The following is a 20,824-nucleotide window of genomic DNA, read 5'->3' on the forward strand; positions in this document are numbered from 1 at the left end:
TTTGAGTTTTATAAACAGGGGCATAGAATATAAGAGTAAAGAAGTAATGATAAATTTGTACGTAACATTGGTAGGGCCACAGTTAGAGTAGTGCGCGCAGTTTTGGGCACCCTATTATGCAAAGGACATTAAAGCCCTCGAGAGCAATCAGCGTACATTAATGAGGATTTTGCCAGGAATGGGGAAATATAATTGAGACCTGAGATACTGGGAATATTTCCACTGGAGCAGAGAAGGCTGAAAAGGGATTTAATAGAAGTTTTAAAATTCTGAAGCGTTTTGATAGTGAATAGGGAATGACTATTTCCTCTGGATGGAGAGTCAGCAATGAGGGATCATTAATTTAAAATGGTCACTAAGAGAGAGAGGGTAAGAGAATTTTTTTTCTTTTTTACACAAATCTTAGAGCATAGAATGCTTTGCCACAGGGTGGGGTTGAGGCAGAGACCATTGCTTCTTTTAAGGAAAAATTGAAAAATATTTGAAGCAGAGGAAGATACAAGGTTATGAGAAGAGAGTGGGGCAGTGGGATTAGTTTTGCATTACTCTAGCAAAGAGCTGGCACAGATGCAATGGATCAAATGGCCTCTTTCATTTTCTACAAGACTGGTTTTCTACACACTCAAAATTCCATATAGTTTATAACTAGAGAAAGATGCAAGTTCAGGGCTAGGGCAGTTGGGAACTGTGGGAAGGTTGGTGAGAGAGGAGGGAGTCAAGCCTGGGGCAGCAGCAGGAATAGGAAGGTGGAGGAAAAGTGAAAAGCTGGGGTAGGGATTTGGGGGGGCGGCCAAAGTACCAGACAGTGGAGTAATAAAAGGAGGCAATGACTGGGTAACAGGAAGGGGAGGAGACAGGAGAGAAGGGTAAAAAGAGGAAAAAAGAAAGGACTTAGAAGTTATGGGCTTATATCCGGAGTAGCAGCCAAATTGCGCACACAAATGCACACAGAGGAAATCCAGGTTACAAAGGCATACAGAACCAGGTTCCTGACATTTTCTTGTTCTCCTGGTCTCCCACTGGAGATATGGTAAGTGACCAATGTACCTCTGCAGATTTTCTCAGTACTTTACAGGGCAGTGGATAGTGAATGAACATGGAGAAGGGGTAAAAAAAACAGAAGAGACAAAAACATACTTGAAGAGGATGGTCTTAAGATGGTTTTTGAAGTGGCTTCAGTGCTGCCCTCAGAAGTGGTTTCATGGTAACCATATCTATCTGGTCACAAATTGTATGCAGTAATCCGGAGCTTTACATTTTAGGTGGGGCTAAAATTCAGCATCTAGTACATCTTTCCAGTCCCAGAAGTTTTCCACAGAGGTCTGTGTTGGTTCTTATTTACCATATACATAAACAATATTGACTTAAGAATTGAGGGGATGATATGGCAATTACACCTAATTATGGGTATAGCAAATTGAGATGAGGATTGTGAAAGACTATAGGGAGGACATATATATAGATGATCAGAGTGAGCAAGTAGATGGCAGATTCTGTTCAATGTATAAAAATAAAAAGTAATCATTTTGGAAGTAAGAATAAGGAAATTTTAAATGGAGTAGTGGGACCTTGTTATGCAAATAGATAAGCCCATTAAAAAGGCAAATGGAATCCTTGGTTTTGTATCTAGAGGCCTAAGGATCCTGAGGGAAGAACGGAAAGAAATAGCAAAGGATCCAATTAAAATTTTCCAAACTTCTTCAGAAAAGAAAATTGTGCCAGAGGACTGGAAAGTGGCAAATGTGACATCTCACTTCAAAAAAGACAGGGACAATCCAGTAAATTATAGGCCAACTAATCTTAATTCAATTGTTCATAACCTGTTATTGTCTATGATATGGACAAAATTACTAAGCACTTGGAGAAGCATGAAGGCCAGCCAGCATGAATTTCTAAAATACAGATCAACCTTAAAAATTCTTTGAACAAATATGGAGACAATATTGGATTTGTACAAGATTTTAGCTAGACCACAGTTGAGAGTTCTGAAATTCCTGGGGGCCTATTTTGCTGGAGGAGCGGCAGAACTGCCATCAGCCTGCAGTTGAAGCTGAAGACCACATCCCAAATCACAGCGATGTGGTTATTTAAATGACTGGATGGGCACATTTATGTGCCCACCCTGATCCATTGGCCAATGTCAGAATGACACCTAAATGTTTCACCTTGATGTCTCTTACTGGGCTGAAGAAATACTGCCAGCTAGTTTCGTATTTCCTGCTGAAGAAGCAATAAGCAGGCATTTTAAAGATAATCGTTTGATTAGCTTTTGCTTGGGAGCTTCTGGGGCCATTCCTTGGTCTCATGAGTTCAGCTGAGGCTTTTTAAGGGCACAATGGGCGGAATTTCCAGGGGATGCATAGGAATTCCCCCAAACAAGGCTCCCTTGATGTGGTGGCATGGGCAGATGGTCTGCCCATGGCCCTCCTTATCAGAGTTTAAAGATCCAGTATAAATAGGGTGGAAACCCAGCATAACCTGGTACCACCCCAAATTCCTGGCTTTCTGTAGGTGGAAACCTTGCTTTCTACCTTCTCAGAGCCCAAGAATTTCAGGGCCACTGTGTGCAATTTTGGGGATTCCAATTTACAGGAAAGATAGAAAATCAATGGAAAAGGTGCAGTATAGATTTACTAGGATGTTACCAGGGATGATAGGTTGCTGTTATGAAGAGAGACTTGAAAAGTTAGGATGTTTTTCACGTGAGATGAGGTTAAAGGTGACCTTATAGAGGTATTAAAGATAATGAAGGATTATGATAAGATGAATTGTGATAGATTGTTTCTACTCTTTGGTGAGATGGTAAGAGGAGGCAAATTGGTTTGATTTAGTATTCCATCTCTACTTAGTTTAAAAATTTATTTTTCAACATTTTTGGTGAATTAATCACATTGGAAAATGTTAGTTAACAGGAGAAAGTGGAACATTCCTACAGTATCACCAATCATTTCTAAGTCGGATGTACTTTTAGGTGTACAACAAGGGGCCTTCTACTCTGACTCGGTCTCAGGTTCAGAAGAATATATGCCCCAAAGCAATATTTCCATTTCCACTTCAGTCAGGTGTTATGGGAAGGTTAATTAGCAGCAAATTATGAGATATTTTGTCTTTATGACTGCTTGCACACTAGATTGAGACCACCTGATCTAAATTCCTAGGACCTTTGACAGTCAGAGAGAGTAGACTTTAGTCCCATGGGTCCTAACTAGATTTAAAACTAGTTCCCAGAAGAAAAGGAGATAGTTCTAATCCAATATAGCATCCACTCCCTCTCTTGCATTTCAGTTCTATAGACTTACCTTTTCTTTTCTGTGGTATTCAGTTATCAAGTTATATGGCACGGTGTAAAGAGTACTAGACATCACTCCAAAAGCTGTACAGAGGACCAGCGTGGAGGTAACATTAGGGAAGAGGCCAATCAACCCCGTTCCAAGGCCAAACAGAAAATACCCAACAAAGTACAATCCTTTCAATCCTATTAGAGGCAAAAGGCCCTTCTGTAAATCTGAAAGAGAATAAATGACAACAAAACACAATTTAAATTATTTCATGAACAGTATAGAACCAATACTGTAAAACTACAAATGCTAGAAATCTGAAATAAAAACAGAAAGCATTGGAAATGCACAGCTGGCAGTCTCATGTTTCTTTTTCAGATGCTGACTGAGTTCATATTTTAGGCATGATCCTTCATCAGAAATTGGAGATCGGATTATGTATCATACCTGAAATGGTAACATTTTCTCATTCAGATGCCGATTAACATAGTTTGCATTTACACATTTTCTGTTTGTAAACTTGCATAGAATTATTATAAAGATAATACATGCTGGGTAGTGATGCTGCATGGAAAATATACCATTAACTGTGGTTGGATCCAATAACTCACAAATGCCACAAGCTGTCCATCTTAAACTGCACACTTTCCATATAAATCAGCTAAGTGTATATACTTTTAACTAGATGTGATTTCAACTTAAAAAGTTGACTATTGCCATTAAAGCTTAGGTGTCAAAACTTTCTCTTAAAAATGTGACAACACAATGGCAAGGTATAATTTTTACAGAAAAGCATTGAATTGTAAAAAAATGGCACATATGAAGCATTTCAAAGCTAACACAACGGGGTAAATTTTAACATGGTGGTGACTCAACGGGGGAGGGGGGTGAATAGTCGTGTGGGAAACCCGGAAAAATTGTGTGTGTTGGCTCGAGCAATCGCGACTCAATTGAAGGCCCTTAATGTGACTTCTGGGTTTCGCATCTCCAAGCTGCGCAGCAGGCCTGAATGATGTGCTGGGAATTGGAGTATTTAAAGGGCCATTGCAATACTGGATTTTGAGGGAGAAAGGAGGAAATTTGAAGATATGGAGCATCAAAGGATGAAGCCAGCTTTCCGGTTAAACAAATCTTCGCTTGAGTTGCTACTGGCTAGTTTGAGGAGGAGGAGGAACATACAGTACCCAAGTGATAGGAGGAAGCATCCTGCCTCTGCCACCAAGAAGGCCTGGCTTGAGATGGCAGAGGAGCTGGGCAGCAGGAGCAGGAAGCGCTTTAATGACTAAACCAGGTCAGGAAAAGTGAGTACAGTTACTGATTCACCTACATCCTGTGATGCAAATCACCACCCCCCATCCCTCACTCTGTCTTGCCAAGCCGACTCCATCACATCACTCCTCACACCCACTTAAGTCTCACCAACAACTTACCATCACTTTCTGTGCACTTCCTCACCTCCCCATTTGTGAACCCACCACTCCCACTCACCCCAATCCTGATGCAATATCATCAATCTGTCTGATATTTATCCTTTGATGCATCTTTTTCATTGGCAGCCTCACCCAAAGCAATGCCTCCATTGGGTGACCACGTCACCCTCACTCACTCGTCTGTTCTTTCTCCCCTTGTAGGAGAAGAGAGCACAAAATGCACAGGAGAGGAGTAGGATGGAGGGGGGCCAACACAAATAGTATCCCTGACAGAGGCGTAGGAGGCGGCCTTGGAGCTCAGCCGCATGGTTGAATGCCTGGCCGGAGATGGTGAGACTGGCAACCCGCAAATGGCTGGTGACAGAACTTTAACATCCCTCACACACATTTTGAATTGATGTTATTAATGATTGACCTGTTGCACACCTCAGTAGGCTCATTGCAAAGTAACCTCTGTGATGATTGTTAATATTGCTTTATGTTCTCTTCCAGGGCCTTCATGATTTGACGAAGAGGTACGCATCATGAAAGAGAGCGATTCCTCAGAAAAACTACATTCCGCTGAGAGTGCACCATCACATGATACCCTGCCACGCACCAGCACAGATACTCACACTTTGGTGGGTCCTGTTACAGATAGTTGGGTTGTCACCTGGTGATTCACCACTCACAAGTGAGCTTGAGCAGACAGTGGTGGCAGGGACAGCTGTGGAGAGTCTGCGTCGGGGAGGCGCTCTCTTCTTCAAGCTCTGCTCAGCTGGCCATCGTTGAGATTGAGAATGATTGAGGCACAGCTGCACCTTTGAGAGGTACTGGAAAACATGCCGTGCACACTCTCCACAATAGCGGAGAGGATGGAGGAGGTCATCTCCAGCACTAGTGGAATGATGGCACAGGTAAGTCTGCAATGGAGAGATTGGCAGCCTCCATTGAGCTTCAAGCATGGCCCATAAATGAGCCGTTCAGGCCATGACAGGGCCATGCGGACTCAGGGTGCCAACTTTTCTGCTACCTTAAACAGGCAGACAAATACTTTAGCCTTGGCCTTAGAGCACGACACAGAAGTGCTCCAAGGTGTTGTCCAGCAGAGTGATGGGAGTGATGTGGCCGTGGCCCAGGAGAGAGAGATGATGGCGAAAGGGGATATGGATGTGGGGACTCCACTCAAAGAGATCCCACGTCTCACCCATTTCCGCAACCCCCCCCACCCCAAACCGATGCCCACAATGCTGTCTCCTTTCCCAATGGCCAAGTCTGCCCCGCAAAGGTGCAGGTGGAGCAGTCTTTGGCGGGGCCCTCATGAACTCCAAAACCCAGAGGGCGTAGGCAGAGAGCCTCTCAACAGTCAGGGTAGGGACCTGAGCAACCTGCCACTACCTCTGCTGAAGCCACAGGGGATGCACCACGAAGAAACACTAGGAAGAGGAAGGCTAAAGCTTTGGAATCACCAAGGGTATCTGACCAAATGTCATGTTTTTCATTTACATTTGTTTTTTTCTTACATGCACATTAAATGTTATAATGGTCACCACCACTGCCACGTCTTGTCCATTCTTGAGTCTCTTCTGTGAAAGCATCCTTTCATGTGCTTCATCATGAACGCCAAGACTTGATGCCACCCATTGGGTGCCTTTACAATGAGTATATGCGTGGTTGAAGGACTGTTTTGTGCAAGCGGGGAGCAGGGGGCGTGGGGAGTAGTGGTGATTGCTCCAGGCGGTCTGAATAGTTCACAGATCTCCTTATGAGATCCTATTAGATATCAGTGACTCCCTGGCATCACAAGCAGCCATGTGTGCCGTTGCTCTGGTGATGTGTTGCTCAACTTCGTCAACCTCCTCCTCCTCATCTTCTTCAATGTTGCCGGCAGATGCGAATGTTTCATGAGCACATTTGAGCTCCTCCAACGGTAACCCTCTCTGTTGAGCGATGTTGTGCAAGATGCAATGCACGACTATTATTCTACGCACCCGCGCCGGTGAGTACTGAAGGGCTCCCCCCGATCGATCCAGGCACCTGAAGCGCATCTTCAGCATTCCAATGACTTGTTCAATGACAGACCTGGTGGTGATCTGACTGTCGTTGTACTGCTGCTGTGCCTCGCTGGTGGGGTTTCTCACAGGTATCATGAGCCACATCTGCAAGGGGTATCCCTTGTCACCGAGGAGCCAGCCGTTAAGTCTATCTTGTGCGTTGAAGAGGGCCGGATGTTGGACTCACTCAAAATGAAGGAATCATGGCAGCTGCCAGGGAATTTTGGCACACACCTACAAAAACCCCTTCTGGTGGTCACAAACCAGCTGCGCATTGATGGAGTGATATCCCTTTCAGTTGATGAACAGTCCTGGCTCATGTGCAGGTCCTTGGATTGCTACTTGTGTGCAATCAATTGCACCCTGTGCCTGTGGGAAGCCAGACAGAGTGTGGAAACCCACTGCCCTCTCAGTCTGGCTGATGTTGTCGCAGAGGAAGTTGACATATTCAGATGTCCTGGCAAACAGGCCATCCGTGACCTGTCGTATACATTTATGTGCAGACGACTGCGACCCCCTGGTGATGTCACCCCCAGAGGCGAAGAAATTGAGGGCAGTGGTTACTTTGACTGCAATGAGGCATTGCATGCCCACCAGGCCCAGCTGGGAACAGCTCTGCATGAAGGAGTCTGCGACCACCTGGCGACTCAATCTCAGCCTGCTCAGGCACTGCTCTTCAGAGGAGTCCAGGAAGCTCAGCCTCTGTCTATAGACCCTCTCACGTGGGTAGTGCCTCCGGTGACGTCGGCCCCTCCATTGGTCCCTCTCTACTCTTCAGCAGCTCCTTGTGGCACACCTCTGTCTTGTGGATCTGCAACTCACAGAACTGCACACTGTGCCTGCCATGGATGGTGATGTGCCTCCTCCTCGGATGAATCCATTGCGCCCCCCATCCTGATGATGTCAGTTTGAGGAGGTCTAAAATGTAGGTAAATACGTCTGAACACAAGAATTCTGAGTGTGAAGAAAGAGATCTCAGTCTAAACACAAAGAACTCCCAGCCAAAGGTTTGCCTGAGATCTGATTGCCCTGCTGCAAAAACTTACCCTTTCTTCACGTGTCAATGACTGGTTTAAAGATCCAAATGAGGGCCGGCTGCAATACGCCTCCGTTTCCATGATGTGTTTCAGAAGCCACATTCAGGAGAAGTTAAAACGTCTAGGACTTCCATCTCATTAATATTAGTCAATGATTTTGTTTAGGTTATCTCCATTTGGGGAGGGCATGTTACTCATGTCCGTCCTATCTCCAGATCTATAGTTCTTAGTCCCCACTCAAATCTATAGTTGTGATTTTTCACCACTATTTTTTGTCTTCAATTTCTACTCAAGAGATTCTCTTCTTATAGGTACATAGGATCATAGGAACAGGAGTAGGCCATTCAGCCCCTCGTGCCTGCTCTGCCATTTGATAAGATCATGGCTGATCTGTGATCTAGCTCCATATACCTGCCTTTGGCCCATATCCCTTAATACCTTTGGTTGCCAAAAAGCTATCTATCTCAGATTTAAATTTAGCAATTGAGCTAGTATCAATTGCCGTTTGCGGAAGAGAGTTCCAAACTTCTACCACCCTTTGTGTGTAGAAATGTTTCCTAATCTCGCTCCTGAAAGGTCTGGCTCTAATTTTTAGACTGTGCCCCCTACTCTTAGAATCCCCAACTAGCAGAAATAGTTTCTCTCTATCCACCCTATCCGTTCCCCTTAATATCTTATAAACTTCGATCAGATCACCCCTTAACCTTCGAAACTCCAGAGAATACAACACCAATTTGTGTAATCTCTCCTCGTAACTTAACCCTTGAAGTCCGGGTATCATTCTAGTAAACCTACGCTGCACTCCCTCCAAGGCCAATATGTCCTTCCGAAGGTGTGGTGCCCAGAACTGCTCACAGTACTCCAGGTGTGGTCTAACCAGGGTTTTGTATAGCTGCAGCATAACTTCTGCCCCCTTGTACTCCAGTCCTCTAGATATAAAGGCCAGCATTCCATTAGCCTTCTTGATTATTTTCTGCACCTCTTCATGACACTTCAATGATCTATGCACCTGAACCCCCAAGTCCCTTTGGACATCCACTGTTTTTAACTTTTTACCATTTAGAAAGTACCCTGTTCTGTCCTTTTTTTGATCCAAAGTGGATGACCTCACATTTGTCTACATTGAATTCCATTTGCCAGTTTTGCCCATTCACCTAATCTATCAATGTCACTTTGTAATTTTATGTTTTCATCTACACTGCTTACAATGCCACCAATGTAACCGCCTCTCTCTTGCCCATATAATCTTCCATTATCAATGGGAATGGCAGTTGTGCTACTGGACTAGCAACCCTAACTGGTCTGACCTACCTGTGACTCCAGACCACACTATGTGGTTGACTCTTAATGACCTCTAAAGTGATCCAGCAAGTCAGACATTAGTAAAACAATCACAAAGAAGATCCATCACTCTCTCTGGCAACTAGTGATGGAAAATACAATGTGGCCCTACCAGTATCGCCACATCCAATTGTCAATTTTTCAATTTTGTTTCAAATTAGCATCTTTCTGAAAATCCTTTAAAAACTTAGTTGCCATCTTCCTCATTTTATCGGCCATAACTTTTTTCTATTTTTGTCCAACTTTACTTTATGATTTTCAATTTTGTTTGATACCTAAGCTTGTGACTGTTTTTGCAAGTCTGGAGAATTACTCTAATGTATGCACAGAATACACTTTCCTCGTACACAGTGGGCTTAATTAAGAGTTGGTTTCAACCAGAACGTGAAATGGCCATATATTTTGGTTTATTTGGGTTTTTTGCAGAACATATTTTCCACACCTATTACATTCATCTTCCTTCCACAAAATGGCAATACTCTTCAAAATAAATTCCAGGAATTTAGCATAGACTCCATCTACTGGCCTTGAGGCTAAATGCTTTCACGCACAATATGCATTCCATGGCATCATGAAAAAGTTCAATATGAAATAACACACCAATCATACATCAAGTATACACCAATGGTGCATTAAAGACCATTCAATGATCTAAGTGGTCCCTTCTGCCATGTGTTCAATGACCATTCCCAAACAGTTTAAAGTTTGTCAGCTTTATTTAAAGTGGAGCATGGGACTACCAACAGGCATAGCTCCTAACTTGAATGCTCCTCTAGGCTTAATTAAATAGAAGTAATTTTCAGTTATCTGCCCACTCTTGCACTCTCTCTTTCTGTGCAAGATTCCTGGTCAGGTCAAATTCAGTTCCTTGCGCCCTCTCAGCAAAACTCTGTCAGCATTTCACTTACTCAGCTTCTCACAACTCATGAATCCTCTCACTAGCACAACATTATTATATATCAACAGGAATCTACTCAATGACACACTCAGGAATTCTCAACCACTCTTTCAAATCAAATTGCACACACAACACAATCTGGTTAATTTTACCATTAAACTACAGCCCAATCCTCAGTTACACCAGCACTTGTCCAACCCTGTACAGCACTATCAACTCTTGTTCAAACCAAACTATCTTCTCACACTATCACTTGCTCAATTCCTCCTTGGCCTTGCATAACTTTTCAAATTGTACTTTAAAAAAAAAATCACCTGTAGGCTGTTCTGTAAAGATCCATTGCAGATATTAGGTACAGAATGCGTACACTGGGCTGATGCATGCAGACGTATCCCCTTCAGTGCATTTGCCCCACTGAATAATGATCTCTCTATAACGGTCTAGTACAGACTGTCTCCTGGTTGCACCCAAGCCCCCAGTGACAATGAAATGCGTGTGGTTTCTTTCCAATAAATCACTAACAGCATTCTTCCCAATCAAGAGTTGAAAAGGTGACTACTTTAAAGAAGGTTGATTACCTATTTCACAGGAAAAAAGGCAATTCGTTAGGTTAAAGGACTAAGTGTAAATACAATAACCTATATTATGTTTTACAAGCTTTATTAGAAATTGACTCTAACCACTTAGTTCCAGGCATTGAATGCAAAGTCAGGAATTCCTTAGATGAATTTCACCCCTGTGCAACATCATTCTCAAATATGGTTTGGTCATGGTTGTTTGCTAAAACTGGTTGCTCTAGATTTTTCTCTGTGGAGGTAACCACATTGGAACTGTAGCTTTTTGCCCATGCATGGCTTCCTTTTGGGTTGGCTGGATTCTGAAGGTTGTTTTCAAGTATCAAGGACTTCAATATAAATGAGATGGAAGTCCTAAGCAGGCTAAAAAGGCTCAAAACATATAAAGTCATCAGGGACAGATGGTATTTGTCTTTATCTCAGAATGTTGAGAGAAGATTTGTGGGACACCGACAATAATTCCGAGGGAGAATCTGGAATCAGGATAATGTGATCCCCATATTCAAAAAGGGAGACAGAACAGGCACATGCAACTGCAGATACATTAGTCTCACTTGTACACCATGTAAAATAATGAAATTAATCATAAATAAATTTGAAGATCATTGGCAAAATAATAACCTAGTTAAAAGCAATCAGCATAGATTCAGAAGGGGAACATCTTTCCTGACCAACCTCCTTGACTTCTTTGAGGAAGGCAGTCTTGGCTCAGTGGTAGCACACTCACTTCAGACTCAGAGGTCATGGGTTCAAGTCTCACTCATAGACTGGAGTACATAATCCAAGCTGTCACTTCAGTGCGGTACTGCGGGAGTACTATCCTGTCAGGCATGCTGTCTGCTTGATCAGGTGGACGACAAAGATCCATTGACACGATGTGAAGACGACCAGGGGAGTTCCCGGTGTTCTGGTCAACAATTATCCTTCAACCAATATCACTTAAACAGATTACCTGGTTATTTACCTCATTGCTGTCCATGTCGCTTTGCTGTACACAAATTGGTTGCCGTGTTTGCCTATATTACGACAGTGACACTTCATGAGTATTTCATTGGCTGTGAAGCACTCAAGAACGTAAGAAATAGGAGCAGGATTAGGCCATACGGCCCCTTGAGCCTGCTCCGCCATTCAATAAGATAATGGCTGATCTTCGACCTCAACTCCACTTTCCTGCCCAATCCCCATTATCTCTTGATTCCCTTAGAGTCCAAGTGCTTTGGGACATCCTGAGGACATGAAAGCACTTTACAAATGCAAGCTATTTCTTATGTTCTTATAATCTAAGTGACAAGCCAAGTGGATCATCGCTAGCCCTGTGATACAGTGTAGCTAAACTTCCAAAAGACTTTTGACAAAGTTCCACTTGAAAGGCTATTAGTCAAAAGCAAAGCAGTGTCTCACATTTGCAACTAAGACCAAACTAGGAGTGGCAGTGGAATTGGAGGAGGCAGTTCAGAAATTACAGAATAAATTGGTTAAAATATGTAACTGGTTGGAGCAATTGCAGATGAAATTTACTGCAGACAAATGTAAAGCACCGCAAATAAGAAAAAAAAGTGATATGTAAGCTCTGAATGTTGTTGAAATAGCCAAGCATAAAACCAGGAGATACTTAGGAGTTTTAGACTCAACTCTGAACATGCCCAACCAATGCAGTGCAGCAATCAACAAAGCCAATAGAATGTTGAACTATATAGCCAAAATGGTTGAATAGAAGTCAGAGGAAGTTATAACCAAACTCTTCATGGTGTGGTTTCACCAGAACACTGTAGTGTGCCGAGGTCTGGTCACCAAAATGCAAAAGTGAGATTCAAGCTCTCGAGATAGTGCAGAGAAGAGACACAAGGCTGATCCCTAGTGTTGAAGGGCTGAGTTATGAGGAAAGTTTGGAGAGAGCTGGACTTCTCAGCCTGGAAAGGAGGTGTTTGAAATGTGGGGTTAAAAACCCTTTGAACAAAAGACTTTTGAAGGAAAGGGTTAACTATACCCCTTTTAAAAAAAGACATTTGAAAAACTTCAAACACAGTGATGTAGACAGAATTGGTTTAAACTGTGTTCTCACAAATCCTGTTTTTCTCCCTCAATGACATTGATGGCATTGGAGAGGATGAATTTCGGTACTAAAGGCATTGTACTGTGCGGATAGATATATATAGATAATTAAATAAATCAACTAGATGGATAATATTGAGCTTAAAGGGCTGTTAGGCTTTTAAAACACGAGCTTTTCATCACAGCAGGAGGTGATGTAAGAGAAGAAGGTTGTTGACAACAAAGCCATCTGCCTCACATCCTTATCTGGCAATCTGTTCAAAGGAGTACGGTAGCATAGTGGTTATGTTACTGGACTAGTAGTCCAGAGGCCTGGACTAATAATCCGGAGTCATGAATTCAAATCCCGCCACGGCAGCTGGGGAATTTAAATTCAATTAATTAATTAAAATACCAGTATCAGTAATAGTGGCCATGAAACTACCAGATTGTCATAAAAACACATCTGGCTCACTAATGCCCTTTAGGGAAGGAAACCTGCCATCCTTACCTGGCCTGGCCTGTAGGTGACTCCAGACCCATAGCAACGTGGTTGATTCTTAATTGCCTAGCAAGCCACTCAGTTGTAAAATCTTGCTAAAAAAAGTCACAATAAGAATAAAACCGGATGGACCACTAGACACCGGACAAGGCAAACCAAGCCCAGTCGACCCTGCAAAGTCCTCCTCACCACCATCTGGGGACTTGTGCCAAAATTGGGAGAACTGTCCCACAGACTAGTCAAGCAATAGCAGGTCAGAGGCTGGGTATTCTGCGGCGAGTGACTCACCTCCTGACTCCCCAAAGCCTTTCCACCATCTACAAGGCACAAGTCAGGAGTGTGATGGAATACTCTCCGCTTGCCTGGGCGAGTGCAGAACAACACTCAAGAAGCTCGACACCATCCAGGACAAAGCAGCCCATTTGATTGGCACCCCATCCACCACCCTAAACATTCACTCCCTTCACCACCGGCGCACAATGGCTGCAGTGTGTACCATCCACAGGATGCACTGCAGCAACTCGCCAAGGCTTCTTCGACAGCACCTCCCAAACCCGCGACCTCCACCACCTAGAAGGACAAGAGCAGCAGGCACATGGGAACAACACCACCTGCACGTTCCCCTCCAAGTCACACACCATCCTGACTTGGAAATATATCACCGTTCCTTCATCATCGCTGGGTCAAAATCCTGGAACTCCCTTCCTAACAGCACTGTGGGAGAACCTTCACCACATGGACTGCAGCGGTTCAAGAAGGCGACTCACCACCACCTTCTCAAGGGCAATTAGGGATGGGCAATAAATGCCGGCCTCGCCAGCGACGTCCACATCCCATGAACGAATAAAAAAAAAACTGGGTTTCGTAAAATACAGAGTGTTGCATCCAGTATATGATATACTATAAAAGCAAATGGTATAAGGAATGGATTTGAAACCATTGAAGCAACTAGGATTGAAGAGGTCAGGACCATTAAGAATGTCTGTGTATAGAAATGAAAGGGGCAATCTCTGCATGGAAGGCCATAAACGAAGGTAATAAAGAGGCCTCCTACATTCCATGATTGAGATCGCTGCACACATTCTTAAAATACATCAAATAGACCTAGTCCAAGTAACAAATAAAGCATTTGTACAAAAAGAATGACACTTTCTCCCAATCCTACATCTCATTGGTCCAAGACAATATAAAAAGACTTTGCAACAAAATCTCTCTCTCTTACTGAAGTCGAAGAGCTTACAGGAAGGTCCAACAACAGGAAGAAAAGAGCCTCAAATGTTGAAGAGCTAATCACCCTTCAGACCTTGATGAAAAAGCCTTGGTTTAAGGTTATCTATATTAATGATTTGTCTGTTGTGTGTATGAATTGTTAAATCATTAAATAATTATCTTGTGAAAAGAGCTCTGTGAATGTGTGGCCCACATATTTTGTGTGAACTATACTACCAGGGTGATACAGTTCGAGACAACATTCTGTTACCAAGGACTATGAGAAGACTGAACTGTTAATCATTGCGGCAGTACTGAGAGCTTTGTTTTAATTCCAAGAAACAGTTCTAACTGCTGGGGAGCTTGGTGAGAGCTCTGATCAACAGTGTTATAAATACCAGTTGTAATCTAGTACGGGTCCATTTCACTAATTTATAACTCTACCCAATTTCATTACTAAATTTGAGTAGCTGTTTTATCCTGGTGAATGTATGGTTTATGTGCTGTACTTTTTTTTATTCGTTCATGGGATGTGGGTGTCGCTGGCGAGGCCAGCATTTATTGCCCATCCCTAATGGCCCTCGAGAAGGTGGTGGTGAGCCACCTTCTTGAACCGCTGCAGTCCATGTGATGAAGGTTCTCCCACAGTGCTGTTAGGAAGGGAGTTCCAGGATTTTGACCCAGCGACGATGAAGGAACGGCGATATATTTCCAAGTCAGGATGGTGTGTGACTTGGAGTGGAACGTGCAGGTGGTGTTGTTCCCATGTACCTGCTGCTCTTGTCCTTCTAGGTGGTGGAGGTCGCGGGTTTGGGAGGTGCTGTTGAAGAAGCCTTGGCAAGTTGCTGCAATGCATCCTGTGGATGGTACATACTGCAGCCACTGTCCGCCGGTGGTGAAGGGAGTGAATGTTTAGGATGGTGGATGGGGTGCCAATCAAGCGGGCTGCTTTTCCTGGATGGTGTCGAGCTTCTTGAGTGTTGTTGGAGCTGCATTCATCCAGGCAAGTGGAGAGTATTCCATCACACTCCTGACTTGTGCCCTGTAGATGGTGGAAAGGCATGGGGAGTCAGGAGGTGAGTCACTCGCCCCAGAATACCCAGCCTTTGACCTGCTCTTGTAGCCACAGTATTTATATGGCTGGTCCAGTTAAGTTTCTGGTCAATGGTGACCCCCAGGATGGTGGGGGATTCGATGATGGTAATGCCGTTGAATGTCAAGAAGAGGTGGTTAGACACTCTCTTGTTGGAGATGGTCATTGCCTGGCACTTGTCTGGCATGAATGTTACTTGCCACTTATGAGCCCAAGCCTGGATGTTGTCCAGGTCTTGCTGCATGCGGGCTCGGATTGCTTCATTATCTGAGAGGTAGCGAATGGAACTGAACACTGTGCAATCATCAGTGAACATCCCCATTTCTGACCTTACGATGGAGGGAAGGTCATTGATGAAGCAGCTGAAGATGGTTGGGCCTAGGACACTGTCCTGAGGAACTCCTGCAGCAATGCCCTGGGGCTGAGATGGTTGGCCTCCAACAACCACTACCATCTTCCTTTGTGCTAGGTATGTCGCCAGCCACTGGAGAGTTTTCCCCGATTCCCATTGACTTCAATTTTACTAGGGCTCCTTGGTGCCACACTCCGTCAAATGCTGCCTTGATGTCAAGGGCATTCCACTTCCCTACTTGCCGTCAAAACTTCAAGGCCTCTCTCTTTGTTGGCTGTGTTTTTGCCCTTAGTGACATTCTTCCTTCCCCGCCCCCCCTGACTTCCCCATAACTTGGTTGCTCTTTCCAAACCTTCACTCTGAGTTATCTTTTTGAATGTAATGAGTGTTATAGAAATGTAAATTGTTGTCTGTTCACAGAAAGTGTAATCAGAAAATGGTGCAAAAGAACGCAAAGGTGTATCATTGTCTCTTTGAGCACTTGTCCTACCAGTGGAGTCGTGTTAGAGGTGGCATGGATAGTGTCCATAAAAAAATGTGTCTGAGGCATGGAAGTGTGGAAGCAGAGAAAATGGGAAGTAAATAATGCAATTTAATACGACACCATAGCTGCAAATTCTACCAGGTGAAACAATTAATCGCAATTAAATACAAAATAAATTTCCAATAGATTTGTTTTTCTTTTATATTAACAAGTGACAGGAAATTAAAAATACTGAAGTATATTGGGTTGGAATCCAGTCAAGTGACTGAAAATGCAAATCACCAATTATTGATAAAAATTAATGCAGATAAAGGAGAATGCAAATATCTTGAGTTGAATGGGCAGAAAATAGATATATTTTAAAATTGCTGATCACATTATTTAATCACAATGATTTGATTATCTGTTATTGCTACTAACATATATACCATCATATTTGAATAAGAGCTTGCAATTAGTGGGAAACCTTCATTATAATCTATCTCAATATTATTAAAGCAAAGAGGCACTCAGCATGCAGAAAACAGTGAAGGATTCAATCTCTAGCACTTACATGAATACAATGCTGAAGAAATAGCATTAATGCACAAGCCCCAGCATCCTACTTCAACACCTCGCTCGTAGGTAATGTATGAGGTAGAGCTGTGATTTGTATATGGATCACCACTGTACACTATCTGAAAGGTTTAAATAAAGAGATTAAGTGAAAACATTATAAAAATATGGACATACCGTGCTAAGAACATAAGAAATAGGAGCAGGAATAGGCTATACGGCCCCTCGAGCCTGCTCTGCCATTGAATAAGATCATGGCTGATCTTCAACCTCAACTCCACTTTTCCGCCCGATCCCCATATCCCTTGATTCCCCTAGAGTCCAAAAATCTATCGATCTCAGCCTTGAATACACTCAATGACTCTGCATCCACAGCCCTCTGGGGTAGAGAATTCCAAAGATTCATAACCCTCTGAGTGAAGAAATTCCTCCTCATCTCGGTCTTAAATGGCCGACCCCTTATCCTGTGACTATGCTCCCTAGTTCTAGACATTCCAGCCAAGGGAAACAACCTTTCCGCATCTACCCTGTCAAGCCCACCTCAGAATCTTATGTTTCAATGAAATCACCTCTCATTCTTCTAACCTCCAGATAGTGCTGTTGGAAAAAAAATTGCTATCCTCTTCATGTTATGCTAAACCTTCATTAAACACTGGTTAGGCCTCAGCTGGAGGCTGTCAAGACCTTAGGGAGGGTGCAGAAGAGTGGTGCCAAGGATGAGGGACTTCAGTTACATGGAGAGACTGGAGAAGCTGGAGTTGTTCTCCTTAGAACAGAAAAGGTTAAGGGGAGATTTGATAGAGGTGTTCAAAACCATGAATGCTTTTGACAGAGTAAATAAGGAGAAACTGTTTCCAGCGGCAGACGGGTCGGTAACCAGGGGACACAGATGGAAGGTGATCAGCAAAAGAGCCAGAGGCAACATGAGGAAACATTGTATTACCCAGTGAGTTGTAATGATCTGGAATGCACTGCCTGAAAGGGAGGTGGAAGCAGATTCAATAGTAACTTTCAAAAGAGAATTGGATAAATACTTGAAGGGAACAAATTTACAGAGCTATGGGGAAAGAGCAGAGGAATGTGATTAATTGGATAGCTCTTTCAAAGAGTCGGCACAGGCACAATAGGCCGAATGGCCTCCATCTGTGCTGTACCTACTGTGATACTATGTACAAAATGGAAGGCAATTTTTTTTTATTAAACACTTAAAAGTCATGATTATTAGTTCCTATCAGAATTAAAGGCTGGAACATCTCATGATGCAAAAAGTGCCAAAAGGGACAAGTGGGATAATTGCCATTTAGAAAATCTAATGCAGCGTGATTTTCTCCTGATTTCTTTCTCTGTTAGTTTTCAAACCTATCCTTTAATTTTACTTTGGATTTTCCAAGTTTGCAAAAATTCTGTCGAGAGCACCACATGCACAGTATTGCTGAACACTGTAAAGTATCTAATAAGGCACTGATCATTGAGATAGCAACTCGCATCTTTGTTCGTTTCTGACAATGATCAACATTTATTTGTTAAGTAGCCAGCCAGATCATAAATTTATTGGTCTGCTGCATCATTATTGCATCTCTAGTCATGTGGTATCAAAACCAGTTTCTATTAATAGAAATAGTTTCAAAATCTTATCCTGATTTTTGGTCAGAATACAAAAGAAAGGAAATTAAACTGGTTAATGTGAGACTATGGTCTAGAAATTCAGCCATTTAGCACCTGATTTGCAAGCTCTAACTGGCATCCTAAGCCTCCTATATGGTGGGCAGGAAGCACGCACTCATTACAAGCCATATTGGTAAAGGCCACAAAAAAAGTCATGTAGTGTCCACGCCTGATACAGGTGTTAGGCCCCTTTGCACACGTAAATAAGGGGCCAAATGCCTATTTGAGGCACTCTCTGCAGGATTGCACTCAAGAAAACCAGGTCTACATGTGGCTTAACATGTGCTCCTAAAAGGGACCGCCTGTTAGGCCACAGCCAACAAGGTAAAATTTTAAAATATACTTACCTGAATGTGGAGTCGGGATGAGCACATTCAAAGAATGTGGGCCACTGCCGGGTACTACTCCCTTGCCCCCCTCCCCCACTGATTGGCACCACTATTCTGCCCCCCCTGGCCACTGCTACCACCCTTCCTCACCTCCTGGCCACCATTACCTCCTAACCCAATCGCCCCATTCCCCACCCGATCACACCCCCTTCCCCACCCGATCACACCCCCTCCTTCTCGGTCATTCCCCTTCCCATTATTGTTGCCAATTCTGGTTGGTTGTATTCCTGGAGGCTTCATCACAGGACCTCCCACTGCCCTGCCCAGTCTAAGAAGCTTTTTTCCCCATCTCGAATATTTTTATAACTAATAAACAAAAGTGTTCAAATAAAATTTAAAAAGAGCATTTTAATCTTTAATTCCTAGAGACTCCTGGACAATCCTGGAGTGTTGGCAACCCTACCCTCTGTTGATCAGAGCAGTTAGAATTCATGTCTAGCTCCCTTGGTAAGCTTGGTGTTATTTGCAGATGTAACTACCTTGAATTTTGAAATCCAGGTCTTCTATGTGTACCAGGAACAGCAGGACTCCCAGCACAGACCTCTGGGGCACCCCACTGAATGCCTTCCTCATTTCAACCTAACTCCTCTCATGACTGTTACAACAAAAACAACTTGCATTTATATAGCACCTTTAAAGTAGGAAAACATCCCAAGGATCTTCATAGAGGCATAATCAGGCAAAAATGGATGTTCTCCTGCTTCTTTCCCTTTAGCCAGATTCCCATGTATATCCATGATTGTCCCTATATCCATTGACTTTTGCAAAAGCGTCTTGAGTATGCTTAGCTCAAGTGTCAGCTTGGCTCAGTGATAGCACTAAGGTTGTGGGTTCAAACCCCACTCTGGGACTGACATTTCAGTGCAGTACTGAGAGTCCTTCATTGTCAGAATGTCTTTTGAATGAGATGCTAAGCCAAGGTCTCCTCTGCTTGTTCAAGTCCAATGACACTGTTTCAAGAAGAGCAGGGGAGCACTTCTGGTGGCCTGGCCAAAATTAATCCCTCAGCCAAAACCAGATTTACTGGTCGCTCATCTCATTGCTCTTTGTGGAACCTTGCTGTGTGCAAATTGGCTGCTGTGTTTGCCTACATTACAACAGTGTCTACACTTCAATAAGTAATTAATTGCTTGCAAAGTGCTATGGTACATTCTGAGGATATGAACGGTGATATATAAAAGCAAGCTCTTTCTTATTTAACCATAGGTTTTTAAAAAAAATCTAGGCAATACTACATCATATGGCTTTCTCTGGTCAGTTTATGATGAAACCTCCTTATAAAAGTCTAAGGTTGGTCATGTAACATATAACATTGCTGATGTCAAATTGGCTGTCATTTATTAGACTATAGATGAAAAGAAGGTACTTAAAGCCTTGGCAGTACTTAAAAAAAAACAAAGACAGAAACCAGACCGTAGTGGTGAACGGTTGTTTTTCAGACTGGAGGAAAGTATACAGTGGTGTTCCCCAGGGTCAATATTAGGACCACTGCTCTTTTTGATATGTATTAATGACCTGGACTTGGGTATAGAGGATATAATGTCAAAGTATGCAGATGACATGAAACTCGGAAATGTAGTAAATAATGTGGAGGGTAGTAACAGACTTCAGGAAAAAATAGACAGACTGGTGAAATGGACAGACACGTGGCAGATGAAATGTAATGCAGGGAAGTGTGAAGTAATGCATTTTGGTAGGAAGAATGAGGAGAGGCAATATACATTAAATGGTACAATTTTAAAGGGGGTGCAGGAACAGAGAGAGCTGGGGATGCATAGACACAAATCTTTGAAGGTGGCAGAACAAGTTGAGAATGCTGTTAAAAAGCATATGGAATCCTGGGCTTTATTGATAGAGGCATAGAGTACAAAAGCAAAGAAGTTATACTAAACCTTTATGAAACACTGGTTAGACCTCAGCTGGAGTACTGTGTTCAATTCTGGGCATTGTAC

General features: G+C 43.1%; 1 protein-coding gene across 1 annotated transcript in view; it reads right to left on the reverse strand.

The window, feature by feature from the left end:
• slc45a2 (solute carrier family 45 member 2) overlaps positions 1-20,824 on the reverse strand; it is an 89,598-nt gene that overhangs the window by 19,221 nt on the left and 49,553 nt on the right. Inside the window, exons 5-6 of the mRNA XM_067990784.1 lie at positions 16,817-16,940; positions 3,300-3,505 (exon numbers count right to left, since the gene is read on the reverse strand). Coding sequence (XP_067846885.1) covers positions 3,300-3,505; positions 16,817-16,940 — 330 coding nt within the window. The remainder of the gene's footprint in view (positions 1-3,299; positions 3,506-16,816; positions 16,941-20,824) is intronic.

The sequence above is a fragment of the Heptranchias perlo genome, chromosome 1 (assembly GCF_035084215.1).
Source record: "Heptranchias perlo isolate sHepPer1 chromosome 1, sHepPer1.hap1, whole genome shotgun sequence".
In the NCBI taxonomy this organism is placed as follows: Eukaryota; Metazoa; Chordata; class Chondrichthyes; order Hexanchiformes; family Hexanchidae; genus Heptranchias; species Heptranchias perlo.